This window comes from Paramacrobiotus metropolitanus, unplaced genomic scaffold (genome assembly GCF_019649055.1).
Source record: "Paramacrobiotus metropolitanus isolate TYO unplaced genomic scaffold, Prichtersi_v1.0 Parri_scaffold0000093, whole genome shotgun sequence".
Lineage (NCBI taxonomy): Eukaryota > Metazoa > Tardigrada > Eutardigrada > Parachela > Macrobiotidae > Paramacrobiotus > Paramacrobiotus metropolitanus.
Window position 1 is genome coordinate 92459 of NW_026570313.1, and position 17942 is coordinate 110400.

General features: G+C 44.6%; 3 protein-coding genes and 1 non-coding gene across 5 annotated transcripts; 2 read left to right on the plus strand and 2 right to left on the minus strand.

Annotated features, from left to right (window-relative positions):
* Positions 1–5852: 5852 nt before the first annotated feature.
* Positions 5853–9774, minus strand: LOC129596637 (uncharacterized). Of its 2 annotated transcripts, XM_055493971.1 has the most exons (4): positions 9637–9774; positions 8860–9526; positions 7261–8052; positions 5853–6238 (listed from the first exon to the last, which is right to left on the minus strand). In XM_055493971.1, the coding sequence occupies exons 2-4, from the start codon at positions 9445–9447 to the stop codon at positions 6035–6037; spliced, it is 1584 nt and encodes a 527-aa protein (XP_055349946.1). In that variant the 5' UTR covers positions 9448–9526; positions 9637–9774; the 3' UTR covers positions 5853–6034. The 2 variants fall into 2 exon arrangements, with proteins under 2 accessions (XP_055349946.1, XP_055349947.1); XM_055493972.1 differs by lacking the exon at positions 9637–9774 and having other exon boundaries at positions 8860–9598.
* On the plus strand, positions 8135–8248 carry LOC129596672 (U5 spliceosomal RNA). Its single transcript, XR_008691462.1, has one exon. It is a non-coding gene; the product is annotated as a U5 spliceosomal RNA (small nuclear RNA).
* Positions 9775–10957: 1183 nt separating the features above from the next.
* On the plus strand, positions 10958–13391 carry LOC129596638 (plasminogen activator inhibitor 2-like). The gene is made up of 2 exons (XM_055493973.1): positions 10958–12264; positions 12955–13391. The coding sequence occupies exons 1-2, from the start codon at positions 11175–11177 to the stop codon at positions 13134–13136; spliced, it is 1272 nt and encodes a 423-aa protein (XP_055349948.1). The 5' UTR covers positions 10958–11174; the 3' UTR covers positions 13137–13391.
* Positions 13392–13960: 569 nt separating this feature from the next.
* On the minus strand, positions 13961–14848 carry LOC129596642 (uncharacterized). The gene has a single exon (XM_055493976.1). The coding sequence runs from the start codon at positions 14846–14848 to the stop codon at positions 13961–13963; it is 888 nt and encodes a 295-aa protein (XP_055349951.1).
* Between the last annotated feature and the right edge of the window lie 3094 nt (positions 14849–17942).

Genomic DNA, 17942 nt, shown 5'->3' on the forward strand with positions numbered 1-17942 from the left:
ATACATCTTGATTTTTCTGGTCAAATAAATTTTATTTTAGAAATAACGTTTTTTTCTGCAGATAACATTACAGCTTTCAAGTTTCAAAGCAAGTGACTCTGGATTATGCGTGTGAAAAATCGTGATGCTTGTAGGCGACGTGGAACATCTGGCGCGTATGTAGAAAACTTCACCGCCTGATACACGTGTACGCAAGAGTACAGCCTTCAAAGCATCCGCTGAAGTTCTTCGCCTGCGTTTGAAAGCCCACGCTGGGAATCGGGAGGCCGCCCTTTTAGCTTCCACTGTCAACAATGTGGCCGTACGTTGCTATAACTTAAATATTACCATTTCTTAACTGAATAGTTACGCTGGGCGTATGCTAATCAGTAGACCATTCAGTTATGAAATGGTAATATTTAAGTTATTACAACGCACGGCCACATTGTTGACTCTTAGAAATCGGTGGGGAAGTACATTCCAGTTGGCCTTGAGAAGCGCGTCGACAAACCATCCGATTCGGATAGCGAATCGGAATCTGCTGTTTCCGTGTCCTCGGATGCCTCCGTGTCATCGCAGTCTGACTCTTCAGACGACTCCGATTACCTGGAGGACACCACTGGGAAGAAGGGATATAACCCTTTCATCCTCCATGAAGCCAAGGAGAAGGGTCCGTGGAAGAAGCGTCAGCGAGTGGACGACGAAGAGTCCGGCCAGCAGCGCAACAAGCGGCGTGAGCTTGATAAATAGCCGTTATTTTTGTTGTGTGATGCCTACATGTTATACAAGCATTGTGTGAATTGAATGAATGAACAAAATAAATAAAAACATGTAAATTAAATTATTAAAATTCTGGTAGCCGATCACACACTGCAAAACTAACTACAATAGGTAGTTACTCCTGCTATAACCTGTTGACACACCACCAGAACACCGGTACAGCAGGCAGCCAGCGTTTGGCAGGAGATCATCAGGCCGGCGCCAGACAGTAGGACACCGCTAGCCGCTAGCCGGTAAACACCGCTAGCCGGTAAACGAAGCAGCACAGTAGCCAGACTAGCGTTACTGTCTCGGCTCAGTCTCAGAAAGGGGGGCGGGCCAATAAGACAGAGGGGCGGAGTCAGCCAATCAGAGTGTCTGCTATCTTAGCTGGTACACTACTGTCCCGGCAGCCAAAAATGCTTCCGTACTCGATCTGCAGCGCGCGCCGTTCAGGACATTGGAAATCAATGATCAGGCCCTTCTCAGCCACGTTGATAACGCGGCCGTGCTGCAACAACCCGTCGATGTGCACGCCGACTGGGTTCCACGCGTACACGGCGTGCTTGTTGTCTCCATACACCAGCATTATTAACAGTAAGCACGTGTTGCTGTGTGTTTGTAGCGTGTACTGGCACCGGTGGCACGGTTGCGAAATCCATGCTGCGATTGCCGCAGATTAAACGGTATTCCGATGGACGCAAACAGCAAAAATCCTTAAAAGCCTGGAACTGAATTTTAGAACACTTTTGGAAGCAGACAAATCTCTTACATCCGAATACACATAGTAAGCATTTCAGCGGTGGAACGCAAACACAAACACAACCCAAAACAATCCGCCTATGATATCGATGGCCTTGGTAAGTGGAACTGTTGACTTGTTTTACAAGTTGTGAACACTATCGCTTCCGGCAACAGCACGTGTAAATTGTAAACATGGTTGCCGTGGCTTATTTTTATTGTAAGCCCTAAACAACTACTATAAACGCCGACTACATTGGTTGGTTGGTACCGCCAAATAAGGCGCCAATGGCAAAATGTTCGGCTCCGAGGTCGTAAAATAAACTGTGTCGACAGAGCTCTTGCACTGCTACTCGTACTGCTACCCACTCCTACTCGTTATTTAACAACGTTTTCTCTTTTTGATTCCGGCAACATAACGTTATAGCTTCATCAGCAGTTCCTCCTTCGCGCCTACAGATGATTCACACGCACACTATTTATACAAAGAGTGATCAGCAACTGCAGGCATGGCGAAGACATAGAAGTACTATACGCATAGCGGTCATTTGAAAGGCGACCATGTTTATGAACTTTATTGTTAAACTTGTATTGTGCATGATGCGTTTTATTACAACTTGTTTAACTGCGTGAGTGTGCATGGACGAGCACGATATGACTTTGGCCATAGCGTTTGACAATCTAAGAGGCTGTTCACATGTTTTATTGTCATCGTTAAAGTTACCAAAATTTCTAGAAGAGTTGCAGTGATATAAAATCGCAGATATTCTTCTGTGTATGATATCGATCATTCCAGCGATCGGCCTACCATTTCCTGTTGCTAATTGTTATGATTTCCATCTAAATGCTATGCGACTGTATTCGTATCTGGTTGGAAGATACATCTTTGCACCGTTAGCCTTTGAAACTCTCGGACCGTGGGGAAAGTCGGCCACCGCTTTAGTAAAAGAAATCAGCAAGCGACTCCAGTCGCAGACAGGTGAACCTCGTTCTCATGAGTTCCTTCGCCAACGATTATCGCTAGAATTTTAACGAGGCAATGCCGCGTGCGTACTCGGAACAATGGAAGGATCGGCAGCATTAAACGAGATTTTGTTGCTTTGAATTGTGATTAACTATTGTTGATCTGTTTTGTACCCGCATTTTATGAAATAAAGCGTACATGAGTGTTATTTTTGCTTGTTATAGTTATTCAATCATTCATTCATGTATCAGGAGCAGACAACCCGGTAAACGGGACTTCAATGTCTGGTCGGTAAAGAAAACAGCTAACTATTACCAAGGAGATTATTAAAACAGATCAACAGTTTTCAGAGCGAACTTAAAAAAGCTGACACCGCTAACATTGAGTATCTCTGTATTAACTTTTTGAATCCGCTCAAAAACATTCTTTAACCGCGTGGCAAGTATAACTATAACAAGCACATAACAAGCACAAATAACAATCTGCTGACGGAAAGCGAAACTTATGGTTCTTAATTAATTAAGAACTATAACTTTCGCTTTCCGTCAGCACAGTACGAACATATTACAACGCAGTCATTTACGGCACTGGCCCATTTTTAACTATAATGCACAATACCGTTCATAATTTTCTGATAATTCAAATTTAAACAACAATCGTGGTAACCGCTAACGGAAAACTGGCTGTCTCGTGGCATTGTACAACTTGTTTGAGTCGTTTTAAAAACTTCCCTGGAATGCGACACTGAGCGGGAACTTTGCACTGTTACGACGTTGAGGGTTGAGGGAGAACAGTGGCCAGTGCGGCTGGCTGTCGGCGGAACAGCAATCAAATGGCAAGTTACCTCCGGCATTTCTTTATCATCGTCGCAAGTTGCGGCAGGCATTGGTGCAGGATCACCGCAGTCAGTTGTGTCAGCTATGTAACGTCTAGATGGGCCAGAGTGGATGCTGTTAACTTCTGATCGCGGTAGCGATTCAAGGGCGCTGATCCGCACTCTGGAAATCCCGAAGAACCTCGTCGAACCAAATACGCGTTTAAACTAATTTCTAACAATTGAGTATGATAGCAGCGCGTCGCAAGAATGCTACCTGCAAGCGCTATTTTATAGGCTAGTGACTTTAAAACACATTATTATGCGCTCAGTTCAACAGATGTGGTCGCCACTTGATTTTCATCAGCCACCATTCAGTTTGGCTACTATAGTTGCAATAATAATATTAAACAAGGAAATTTACGCTCCTTCAGTCACGTAGCGGCCTCGCGGAGTAATTAACAGCCAAAACAGTGCTATGCAAACAGAGCAAACAATCACCTTATATTCGCCATCCCAGTTTTTGGATTTTTACAGCGGGTTAAAACCTTGCTGCCGATAGGTTCGAAAATTATTCCTTCGCTGTTAAACATTGGGTCAATTTGGGTGGATTAACATGCCCTTCAAAAGTCGAGCTTGGCAAAGTGCAATAAATTCTTAACGCAGATTGGGTAATTCCTTTTTCTGGCACCGCGACATTTCGCCGCCGACAACTCGTCCCAGGACTTTTGGTCGCAGACATTTCGCCGCAAGGTCATCTCGCCTCGCGACGTTTCGTCGCGGGACATTTAGTCGGCTGAACATCACGCCTCGAGACATTTCGCCGCCATGCCGTTTAGACGTCGATACATTTCGCCGCGAGGCTGTTTAGACGAAAAGTCCCCTTTAGAAGACAATCAGGCCACTTGAAACAGTCAAGGAACATCTAAAAATAATTCAGGAACACTGAAGAAAAAAGTCTAAGAAACCTAAGAAACCCAAGAAAATTAAAGAAACCTAAGAAATCTAAGAAATCTAAGAAACCTAAGAAATCTTAGAAATCTAAGAAACCTAAGAAGCCTAAGAAACCTAAGATACCCAAGATAACCAAGGTACCCAAGATACCCAAGATACCCAAGATACCCAAGAAACCTAAGAAACCTAAGAAACCTAAGAAACCTAAGAAACCTGAAAAAACTGAGAAAACCATCCAAGAAACCCGGAAACTAAAGCGGGTCGAATTCTTTTGCGGCGAAGTGTCCGCGACCAGACGTCTTGCGTCAAAAGTCGCAAAGTAAGAATGTCTCTATGCAAATTGTCCCAGACCGAAGTGTCCCAGCGTCAAAATGTCCCGCGGCGAAATGTTCGCGGCGAAAAGTCGCGCGTCGAATTTAATTGCGGCGAAATGTCACACTCCCAAATGTCCGGGTGCGGCTTTTTCTTTCCTTTCACAATTTTTTTTGACATCTCAAGACTTCTGTGACTGGTCATTTTTGTGGTTTAATAATCGAACTGTTGCTCTAAAGCAGACATACAAAACGGGCGGCCCTACAAACTTCCTGGCAACAATAAGATTAAAAGCTGATTATCATAATTACTAAAACTTTCATGCAGTTGCTCCACTCCTGCAGATTTGCATGGGGATACGCGGCAGTAGCCTGTATGTGGCGATCGCGTCGCGCTTTCAGTCGGAAATGCGTCAAGTGCCACTTTCAAAAGCCGCCAACTTGCATTTTAGCCAGCAAATTTCTCGGAGCACAGTCCTTGAAACCGACCCGTGGTATACAGGCGACATCAGATTTCGGTGAAGACGCGATATGCTAGTGCTGAGGCAGCGGATCGGCATTGGGGACGAATGGTACATAAAGCCGGTACATCTACACGAGCTAGAGCTCAGGCTATCAACAGTTGATGTACAATTTGCTTCTCAACCCTTTATTGTTTTTCGCTCTTGGGTGCTTTGCTGGAATCGCAAAGCATCGAAGATTCCAGCAAAGCACTCAAGAGCGAAAAACAATACTCCGGGCAGGTGACTTTCCGTGACTGATTTAAATGTCTTGTCAACTGTCGTCATAATAATGAAAAGGCTATGGTAACCCCGCCCCCCAATTAACATTATTGTCCCTGCCCCCAAATGCAACACTGCCCTGGGGGCAGTTCTTCATAAAAAACACCCCGTTATAACATCCGAAGCCGGTGGAACTGTGCCTGTATTTTATTCAGAGATTTTACTGTAGTTCCTTCTTATCTCGGCGTGGTCACCGCCTATTCTCTCAGAAAGATTTCATCTGTTGGTTTGAAGACAGTATTCGTTGTAGGAATACTTAGAAAATATTATCAGTTTCATCGGCCGTGCACCAGTGGGCGTGGCCAAAAACCAATTTTGAGGAGATCCCCATCCTAAGTACTGGAAATGCATTCATTATACTGTTTGCCATCGAAATTTGAAACTATATTTCGGTATGTTCCGAGAACAGTGTTCGTTACAGTTATTACTGCAGGTTTTTTCCGAATTTATTTTTGAATTGCTGGCTTCAGTGTAAACACTACTGTAGGAAATCTTGCCACTTATCGGGCTATCTGTGAAGTATGAAATACGTACAGGAGGCTGGAGTTCAGCACACATCAAATAGCATTATAAAACAGCAACAGAACAACTGCTGAATATTAAGCCAATAAATAACAACACGACATAAACATTTTAAATTGTTAAACCAGTTGTTTAAAACGAGAAAACAATGCTTGTTGGCGACCGGCGAGCGCCCCTGCATTCACGAATTAAGTGGCACAGACACACATTATTCATTACTTTCATTACTGCCGCTGTCTGCGAAGTCTCCCGAGCCAGCATTCCTATTTCGCCGTACGCTTTCGCTCAGGGCGGCTGCTGTCAGTGTAGTCAGCTTGCTGGCATCCAGATCGGCGAGGGTGGCCGTCGTCCACTTGCGACCACGGTATTCCGTGCCGGAACGCGGATCCGCGCGCTGATAAGAGTTGAGCGCCTGCAAAATATCATGCTGTCACTGTTTTGCCGCCCATTGTTAATGTCGCAACAAAGTGTTGGTCAAGGGACTAGCCCAACATAACTGAAGGTCAACGAGACAGAAGATATGGCAGTGTTCCTTTACGGGCTTGGACTTATTCAATAAACAACCATTTGCAAAAATTACACACTCAAGATGGAACAGGAGTATCTGCAAGCCGTTATGGCAGTCTTTAAAAGTTTACATTCCCATCCTTTTAAGGGAAGTGACCCGGAGCATGGTATAAAATTCGTGTAAATGCATGAAAACTTGTGAGTTTCGCGCACTTTCAAACACTTTTTGCTTTGTTTAATGACATTCTGTAGTCAGATGATTTCAGTATACATTGGCGCCAAAACCGTTTTTGTACGCTCGATAACCGGTTGGGGAGTTATGGCCGTAAGAAAATTCCAAAATTCCACTCAGGTGTATCTGTACCAAAAGTCTTACTAGGTACTGATCTTCATTTTGCATGTAAATGCGCACATGCATGAGGATCGCTTTTACACGGAACCACTGTTCTGGTATTTCTTTCAAATTTTAAATCAGTTTTAAAGTTTTTGAAAATTCAAGTTAAAATTTAAAAAAATGGTGTGTTTCTGGTTCGGTGAAAAACGATCTTCCTACTTATGTGCATTTAGAGCTACGGGTAGAATTTGAAAAAGATCGGTGCATAACTGCATATAATTAGATTTTTGGTGCACCTGAATACATAAAAACGTTTTGAAATTTTCTTACAACCATACCTCCCGAACCGGTTATTGCGCGAACAAACGGTTTTTACGCTAATGTATACAAACAGTCTGGCTATAGAAGGTCATAAAGCAAAAGCAAAAACGTGTCTTTAAGTGCACTGTGCGCGGAATTTAAAGTTTTCGTGCATGCACACGAATTTGGTGCCATGTATCGGGTAACTTCCATAAATGCTAATTTACCAGCTCGCGATGGCTGTTATGTGAACTATGTAGCTATTAAGTCAAATAAAATGGATAAAGTCTTACATTTACAAGGTGTCGTTGAATGTCCTCGCTGCGTTGGTTCTGAATGCAGTCAGCAATCCACTCCGCCACGGCCGGTCGATCGAGCGGTTGCGTGAGATTCAGACTCTTCTCCACAACCTGCCACAGCTCCCGCCGCATCGCTTCGCTCGACTGGCTACCGAAGGAATGCTGCGTGACCAGTATGCCTTTAAGAATGTAATCATAGACACGGCACTTCTTCAGCACCATCCGCTCGTACGCCACAAAGTCGTGGGTCATGGCTACGACGTCCCCCGTGACCTGCTTCATGCTCTCGCACATCTCCCCGAATTCACAGTCGTAGAACACCAGCGCCGCCAGACGGTGACCGTTCAGCAGATGACGGATCAGTCCGGCGGATTTTGTGCATTCTTCGCCGATCATTTGGTTGATAACCACCACTTTCGTGGTGCTGTTGAGGCATTTCAGCAGACAGCTGATTAACCAGTACAGGCCGTCATCCTCGAATTCTCCGTCAGTGTATTCGGCTTCCCCGCCGGATACGCGGACATCGGGGAAGTAGGTATCCGTGGTGAGAAGGGTGTTCCATGCGTGACACACACGGCGACAGCGCAGGCGCCCGATGGAATCCAGCGAGTGGAAGATCTCCACCAGCAGCTCAGGGGGCAACGGTAGCCTTCGCAGCTGACGCTGACCGCTTACTTTGCGCTTTTTCTTCGGTGTGGTGATCGCGCCCTGCCAACGCATCCATTCCCCTGTCTGCGGTAGGTAACCGCTATCGATGTCATCACGCGCCTCGTCAAACTCGAACTTCTACCAACATATGACCAACTTATTTATTATTAGGATGGGTTGCAGTTACTGCCACGGAGGTCAATTTCGTTGTACGGCAGTTCTCTTCTGCTTCCGTACATATCGTGATTTTCTTACGCCTTTTACTAAAGAAAACCGTGTGTGGGAGGCGCTATATGAGCCGTAAAAAATTGCTGACCGATATATTATTTGTTCACCCAACGTGCTGGCCGGCAGTTTGTTTGTCGGCAAAGTTACCAATTTTCTTGTGAACCCGTTTCTTAGTAACTAAGATACGGTTTCAACCGAGCTTTAGTCGAAGAGCTACCGAGTAGCTCTTCGACTTCGATTAAAAAATTGAGAATTATATGACAAGAAGAGTAGCTGCTAATCTTCTTGTCATATAATTCTCAATTTTTTTAATCAGCACTTGCGTGGAAAAGCTTTCTTTCTGGAAAGATATTTCAAAACGCAGCAGAACGCGATGTTTCAAAATTGTTCGAAATTAAGCCGCAACACGCCACTCCGGGCGGTCCCAACTGAGTCACGTACAAAGAAGTCTAAAATTCGTTCCCTCAAATTATTTAATTTGAGATCTTCATGAAATTCCAGTGCATTCATTTGAGAAAGGAATTTATACAGGGACAATTAAGCCGCAAGCCTTTTCGCGATACCCGTGCTGAAACGACTTTAAAGGCTACAACCGAGGCGCCTCTCCAGGAAACAAAAAAATCTGCGAGTTTTAAAGGGAAAAACCCGCACTAATTCACCTGTTACTGCGAGTATAATGAACGGCGACAACATATGAGCTTCGCAATGAATACGCACCGCACTCTCGGCATCCAGGGGGGTAGCCGTCCGACACTGCAAGTAAAGAAACGTCTGGCTGAGCAGCGACTTGCACACGACTGCGTGCTCGTCCTTCAATCGGTATTTGAAGAGCTCCCCGAGCCGCTGCGACCCGTCGGCCCAGTAGGCACCGGGCAGAGGACACGAGCGGATGACAAAGTCCCCGGGCGCCACACGCAGCATCCCTTCCAGATCCTCCTTCGTGGGCGGTGCGCGCAGTTGCGGCCAGTGCACCAGCTCCCGGACGGGGCCGTGGGGCCGCTGCACCTCCACGCACTGCGCTCCGTCGTAGTCGCAATCCCCGAGGGAGACGACCTGCCCCGGGTACCACACCCAGGCGCCGTCGGTTCGCGGCAGCAGCACCAGCATGTCGTCCTTCCAGTTGTCCTTATATTGGCCGTTGAAGATGCGTCCGTACTCGACGAACTGGGCGCGCTGTGTGGCGCAACCGAAATCAATGATCAGACCGCCCTCCGCCACGTTGATCACGTGGCCGTGCTGCAGGAGCCCGTCGACGAGGACGTCCACGGCGTTCCACGCCGTCACATCGTCTTTGAAAACAAGCATGACGCAGTGCAGTGCGATTACTGGCAGTCGTTAAAAGAGGGTGCTGGCAGCGCGAAGTCTTTCCAAATCGCGTAAGACACTGAAACACAGTTTCTTCTGAACAGTTTTCCTTCTGCTTACAGCTTACTGATTATAAATTTATAACTTCCAAATAAAATGTGAGATTGTCACTCTTACGGTGAGTCTTACCAGGTAGTAATGAACTGTTGATAAAAGTTAAAATAATGTATGACTCAGCAGTCAGCAGTTTGCGTTCGATTCTGCATTGATTTCATATTCAGCTGCAACTGAATTATGGGAACGCAGAGTGGCGAGCCGAGGTTTTGGATGCGTAGCGCGCCCAGTCCCTGGCAGATACTGATTTCCTTGGGGCTGAACTGCTCACAAGCTGCAGAGCTGCTCGTATTTCGTTGATTCAGTTTGTCCCATAGCTCGACTAACGAAAAGAAAGAAATTACAGGGTGCCAAGCCAAGTCCGGACAGTTGCGTAAAATGAATTTAAAAATATTCCCCTACGTCCTTATGTGTCCATCTTTTCACTTTTCTCGTACAGCTTTTTATTGCGGATCGAGCAAAGACAAGACCAAAATGGTTTGATATGGCGGTAAGGAGCCAGGTGTTGATTAGGGGGATGCGGTTTCCTCCTGATACCGGCACCTCTAAGAAATGCTCCAGGTGATGTTTTTGCGCCCGCGATATACAGTAGAAGAAAGCCAACATGTCCGGGCGTGATACACACAAAACGTTTGCAGCTGTCACGGTGTCACCTGTGCTCCGGCCTGTGCCTTTCAAAACAGAAATTTATAATATAAAATCGATGTTTCCTGCGAATTATTTTTACGGTTTGCCCCGAGGTGAATTAAGTACTTCTGTATTTAAAGTATGTGTTTTTTTGTATTTGCACTGTAATTACTTTCTGCTCCAAGGAATTTTTCTGTCTGGCCGGACTTTTAGCGCAGGAACGGCGGCGTCATTCATTGGAGTACAAGCCGGGTGATTAATTTCTTGCCTAAAGATACAGATAGTAAGCAATAAGAGCGATGTTGGCGGTCAGTATGACGGCATTAGCCACTACTTCATACAGTTACTGAAATGACAAAATTCAATACAATTCACGAATTTTAATGATTTTTTGTCTTTATGTTAGTTGAAGGCATGGGCGTTCTGTATACTACAGATAGCAGCCGGTAAAAAAAACGGCAAACTGACTGCACATGATTTAAACCGCTTCCGAGATATTGCTCGGCGATAGTTAACCGGTAGTTCAACCAGTACAGAATACGCGTACGGTTCTGTCAACTTCTTTGCGTGCAACTGATGCAAGCAAGTGAAAATAACTCACACACATGGATTGATCGTGGAAATACATCGTTAACACCGAATCACCGATCAATACGGTACTGAAAAACCGCATGTACACAGTATAAATGCAGTATACACTATACAGCCACACTGCATTTTAATGCATGCTCATATCGATGAGAAGCCATATCGATGAGACGAACAGCATGCCCACGCTTCCGCTGGCGGCTCCTCTTCACAAGTCCCATACACAATATTTTATGAAGCAGCAAACAGCGCTGATTGAATAAGATGGAGTGATTTATTTTCCTGCTTTACTCAGAAATCTTAGGCTTCCTCCTGATTTAACCCTGGACGTTTTATCTTGTTTTTAAACTAAACACTGTGATACCGTGCTTATCAAAAATCCCTCTAACTAAACGCTCATGGATAAGCTGGTTGGATTTGTGAAGTCGCTTTTCAAACGGAAGTCATCCCATGGAATACAGGAACCAAAACAACGCTCATGGGAGGTACCCTACACTACAGAATTCACCGTCAATCCGGAGAACAGCTTCGCTGTCAATATGTTCACAGCGCTCATAGCCCATTCCCGCGGCATTGACGAGAATCTGGCGGTGTGTCCGTGCGCCATTCAAGCTACTCTGACGGCGATCCTCCCAATTGTCAATGAGCAGATCCGCATGGAACTCACCAAAATAATCTGCTCCAGCGGCCGAACGTTAGATGCTTTACAAGCATCACTGGATGCAGCCAGTACTAACGGCGCTTTGAATATGGTTAATGCTGTTTTCTACAGCGATAGGTACCAGCTACTCTCATTGCGGAAAGAAGACCTTCGCACCGTTAACGACAGCCGATCTTGTCCATCAGGAACGTTGTCGACCAAAATGGAATATTTGGTAACGTCGCTCCAAAATATTCCAAAAGAAGGCATCAACCTGTCGAAAAGTGAAGACGGTGAAGCTGTACGCGAGGCAGCACCACCGCATCCACAACTTCAACTAGCCAGCATCTGCCAGTTTACCGGCGCCTTTGAGCGGCCGTTGTTTCGCGGTGGACCGGGAACGTTCACCTGCCCCGGCAGTGTGCAGAAGACGGTGGATTTTATGTTCTGCAAGTACACGCTCGGGGTGCGTTACCACAACGTCAGCGTTACGTGTGACAACGCCGAGGAGAACGATCCGCAGATGATCATCCTCAACGTGGAGGGCCGACAGTCCAGCGTGATGCTGCTCTTACCACCGCCGAAAAGCGGCGAGACGATAGGTTCGCTGGAAGAGCGGCTGACGGTGGAGCGACTGCTGCGCTGGCGCGAGAAGAGCAGCGAGTTACCGCTGCACATTCTTATCCCGAAATTCCGCATCACCTGCAGTATTGACCTGCAGCCGGTGCTCACCGCGATGGGAATGGGTCTGTTGTATGAAGAGCCAACGGCAGAAAGCGTCGACCACGTGCTGCATCCGTCAGGAAACGGCTCACCGATCGGTGAATTCAGACAGCAAATTGTCTTAGGTACGTCAATTCTTCGGTTTTTGTCATATTTCGGTCACTTCAAGTGTACGTGTTTTATATTTGGGTTACCCGGTGTTACAGTTACCAGACAAACAAAAGACCAAAAATGATTTGTTTTCATAGTAAAAACTTCGCTCATGAATTTCGAAACATATAACTTAAATAAATGTTCTTAAAAAACCACCAGCAAAGAACGAAGAACAGGAACTAAACCGGGACCGCTCTTCCACGTTTGAAAATTTCAGAATTTCATGTTCCAACATTTTCAAATTTGTTTGACGGCCAGTAAAAAACAAATCAAAAAGCACATTGTGTGATCAGCAGATATTCATGTAGCGCGCCACATGGGGGTGGTGAAAGCGATCGGTTGGCAAAATATGGAAAGTTATGCTTAAAGAGTTAAAGTGACCGAAATATGAGAAAAATCGAAGTACCCCGTGTCCAAGTACCAAATGGTGAACGACAGTATATGCAAGTTATTCGCAGTATATAGGTGCGTTATGCATGCGTAATGCATAAATTAGCATCGTCGACAGTAAGTTGCACTGTACTAAAAGAAATATTTTTTTTGAATTTCTCATTATCTCGTAGTAGGTACAAGGAGTTTCGACAAAATTGTCATATCTACAGGATTTATTATTGTTTTGCGGCTTGAACACCTTCTGACTAATTTGCCGGTTTGCTCTGCAGACGTCAGTGAGTACGGCGTTGCGACTTCACCGTTTAGATGGGATCGCATGACGCCAATGATTGCAGTAGCCGGTCCAGATTTCGTGGTAGACAGACCATTCATAGTGATCATCTGGAACGAGATCGCCAATGTTCCTCTTCTGATTGCACGCGTGACGGATCCCGCTTCATCCTTGTATTAGTTTGCAGGCAGTAAAGTGTTATTGTTAGTCCGAATTTCGGATAAACATCTGTGCTCATCGTGTATTGCTTCACTATGACCAGAAACCGCGAAAGTTTTACTGCATTTACTACCCAGTATGTTATACGGTCACAATCGTTAAAATCATAAGCTCTGTTTCTTTTATTAATTGCATTCTACTGCGATGCGATCAATACCATTATGCATTCAACGAGATGACAAGAGACACACTGCTGATTCCATGCAGCAGATTGTGTTCGGTTTATCAGTCACAAGCTTTGTATAACAGTTAAAAGCCATCCCAACTAATACTTCACAAGTACACATAAAAACTTTTTACTGGAAAATAAGAAGTGACCGCTTCCGCACTTTGCTCACACTGTCTAATTTTATCATTGCGTTTGACTGCTGGCTTATATCAAAAACACACGCGCGGAAAGCCTACCCGTAGCATTAGCATTAATGTCATGTATTGTCATGTGTAGGAATCGTATCTTTATTGTATCGTAATGGTCAGGAAAACAACTGAAAGGAAACTGAGGAATCGTAACTAGAGAACCGGGAAAACACAAGAGAAGTTGCTAAGAAGACAAGGACAAAGGACAGAAATAGGAAAGTATTAGAAGGACAATAAACACGTGAACTCAGTATACTACATTCCCTTCCCTCGCCCAAAAAGAGCTGGGTTGAACCATTGCATCAGAACCATATATTTAGCAGCATACAAACCATAGAACCATAGCAACAAGAACCACGGCAACAGAACCATATAGTTAGTGAACTCTGAACCACTGAGACGAAGCGTCGTAGGAACCGGAACTGGAATCACAGTATGTCGTATGGAGGACGCGGTGCGTAATCCGTAATGTAGTTATTCGTAGCGACGTCGGATTTCTTCTGTGAGCGGCATGCCTTTGCTATATGACCTTTCTTCCCACAGTTATGGCATACGTGTTTCCTGTAGAAACAGCGCTCGCGCATGTGATCGGTTGATCCACAGGAATCGCATCTTCGCTTAGGGGAACTGGAATCGGAATCGGACTCGTTTTGATTGCTGGTGGGTGGCTTGTGGCTTCCATTTGCACTGGATTGACCACTGGAATTGGATGTCTTTTGCTTGACAACCGTTGACCTTCTGCTAGCTGTGACTTTCATCACAGTTTCACGGTCTTGGCTGGACGTACTGGCCGTAGCTTCTTCAATGCCGGTTTCCATCTTCCTGGCGGCGTTCAGGGTCTCTTCGTGGGTCTGGTATTCGTTTATCAGTAGGTGACGGCGGACGGAATCCGATTGGATGCCGTTTATGAAGACGGCGCTGAGCATCGGGTCGATGATGTCAGCGGGAAACTTGCATACGGTACTCCTGTACCGTAACCTGCTGGAGTATGCCGCCAGCGATTCGTCCTTCCCTTGGACAGTTCGGAACAGGTGTGCCCACTCCGCGACCTTGAATGTGTACTTGTTGTACACTGTATCCAATTTGGCCAGCAGCATTTCTATGGTGAGTTTCTTGTCCGTGATGGCAGTCGGCCTGCACATCGAGACAAGCATCTCGAATGGCTTGACCTCCAGCGAGTTCAGAAGCAGCCCTTTCTGCTTCTCCACGGGGATGTCGGCGAATTCGATATAGCTGTGGAGGTTTTCTTTCCACATATCCCACTGCATCGACTCGGGATTAAACCGTAGGATGGGATGAGTTTCTGGTGTCGCCATATTCGAACGAATTAAGAAGCGAACTAGCGCTGTTAAGCCGTATATAAAGAACTCGTACACTTCAATGATAGAGATCTACAGTATTACACAAGCTTCACGCCATTGTCATGTATTGTCATGTGTAGGAATCGTATCTTTATTGTATCGTAATGGTCAGGAAAACAACTGAAAGGAAACTGAGGAATCGTAACTAGAGAACCGGGAAAACACAAGAGAAGTTGCAAAGAAGACAAGGACAAAGGACAGAAATAGGAAAGTATTAGAAGGACAATAAACACGTGAACTCAGTATACTACAATTAAGGTAGCGAGCATAGCTTACATAGAGTTTATTGAATAAACGTCATTCCATACACTCATGCTTTGGTTCGGCGTAATGTACATAGGTGCTGGTCATCATTAACCTTTATAACACACTGTACACATGTCACATAGTTGCGCGGCAGGGTGTAAAACCTGGCAGTGGTACCTGCCAATGGCACTGCCAGTGGCATGGCATGCGATAAAAACTGGAGACTCTGGCAAGTGGCAAGCGATAAAAGCTGGCAGATGCCACAAACAATATGGCGGTAGAAACAGCCAGACGTAACCTCGAAGCTGTTGCTGTTGGTGCACTGAACTTTATCGCAACTTTCAAGTCGGACCACATGTACGGCGGCCTGCAAGTGCAGTCTGGTAACAAAGGTCACTCGTACCAGACGTTGTCCAGAAGCCAAACACGGGGTACCGGTCATGAGCTTAACAATAATGAAATCACTTCAGAGCTCTAAGGTATGCATAGCTCAAATTTTACTGAAGTTTCTTTACCTACTCAGAGTAGTGCTATTTTTCTGTTGCACGCAAACAGCACAACAGGATGTCTGGTAAAAATTTGCAACAAAAACTATAAAATTTATAATTTTTTGTTGCAGATTTTTTAATAACTAAATATTTCAGTACACAATTAGTTACATTTACAGAAACAACCGAAACAGAAACAACAACAACGAAACAGATAGATAAAATACAAGATACATTGCATACTTCTATAGCGCACTGACACCCATATCATCAATAATTCAAACTTACACATACACCCGCCAAGACAGCAACATCCCGCCAGATACCTCATAAGAATTTTGCCACAATCCACAGAGCAATAAACAATGGTAGTTGATCTTTAGTACGTCTTCACAATCAGCTCCATTACAAAGTGCTACCCGGTGACTTTCGCAAGTGTCAAGATTGCTGCGGCATCCATACCGAAATTAGAACTGCTTGTGCATAATCAAATACTACTGAAAACTACCAATACTACTACGTAGTAACTATTCAGATCAGTTACTACTAATGTCATAACTAACACCTTTTCGTACAGTGGGTTATATGCAAATCGGATAAGGCTCACTGTACGAAATAGTGCCAAGTTGACACGACGACACAGTAACCATAACACACTAACGCTGCTTCCTAATTCGGCTGCGCTGCGCGAAGCTTTTTTGTATCAGGTACGGCTAATATCATATTATTTATACAAATTCTGTGTACAAACGAAACAATTAGCTAGGATACTATAATAAAATAACATAATTTCGTATTTCCGCAAAAACCTGGAAATACGTAAACATACCCAAACGTCAGTTCATAATTCGCCGTCTGTGAGCGGTAAACCGCTTTTAAAGGTAACACATTAAAGTATACAGCACGCTACAACATACTGCAACGATGCAATCATATATTAGCATTTAGCGTTAAAGTGAGAGAACTGCCGTTTAGGATTTCAGTTTACGCGAACAGTTTACAAAAAAAGCAAACAATTGAACCAAACAAAATGTTCACACTGCGCGCTTGTAGCGCTCTCATAACATGTTTTGGCTGGAAGTACTGTAACATTATCGCTTATAATGGTGTCGGCCAGTTACCGGCAACGTGATGTTTGGATGTGGAGCTTTGTTAGCATGAAAAACGCGACGCGTCGAGTGCGTGCATACTGCCTGCTTCATTTTATACAGCCGCCGAAGAGCAGTCTTCATGTTTGTGTTACTATTACTGCTGCTTGTGAGTTGCTGATTGTTTGCTGAATATGAAGGCGAAAATAAAGCACGCTATAAAAGATCCAGACAAGCAATAATCCCACTACTAAGCCGTGTAGCGTTAACGTATTACGGTATAAGTGGGTCAGTAAACTCAGTATCATGACACTGTTCCACGTATACCTATCTGCAGAAGGTAATAAGCCAGCGACAATTATTAGTGATGCCTTCGAGAAATTTAACGGTTTATCAATTAAAAGCGCAACATTGTCCGGGCGGAGGTACGTACAGCGTTCGTGTTTGTTTTGTAGTAGTACAGTAAAATCTCTCTGTGGAATACAGGCACGGTTATAATATTATCAGTCTCGTATTTAATGCCGGATGCATTTTATAAAGGACAACTGCCCACAGAGGCCCTGGTATATTTTAGATCGGGGCGGGAGAAAGTAGCAGTATTTTGTAATTGTAACATTAAGACAGTAGCAAGTGTCTGTAGCGCATTACAAATTTAAATTACAGTATTTAATTAGAATTTCACAAGTTTCATTTAGAGTTAATTTTAACTATAATAAAATTAGTATTTCAAGGTTGATAAAATCAGAACACTCCATCGAGATACAGTACTTTTACATAAGTACTGTAATCACATACGAAATTACTTTTTCACACACAACGTGGAAGTTGCTCGCAGTTATTTACGGTATATGATCGCATCCGGTATCTCTATTGCATTGCAAGATATAGTTGGTTTCGCTTTAAGTCTTCGAATACTTCACCATATTGTAGCAATAGGAATTACACTGTACAGCAAATGGTAGTGTTAATAGCCTTGGTTTACTTTTTATGGGTTGTTTTCTTGGAGATCGGAACCCTTACTTCCCATACGTTCTGCAGACCGAACCAACGGGTTAGAATTTTCTGGAAATTAGTGTTGCTGCAGCTCCCTCCGAGCCTTACTAATTATGCTCCGGTGAATTTGACCCGCACTTTCCGCGCTCACGCGTTTCTTAAGCTTATCAGTCTGCTTTGCTCGCTGAAGCTTGCTTTAAATACTTGCTCCTCTAGCAAAAATCTTACATCGTG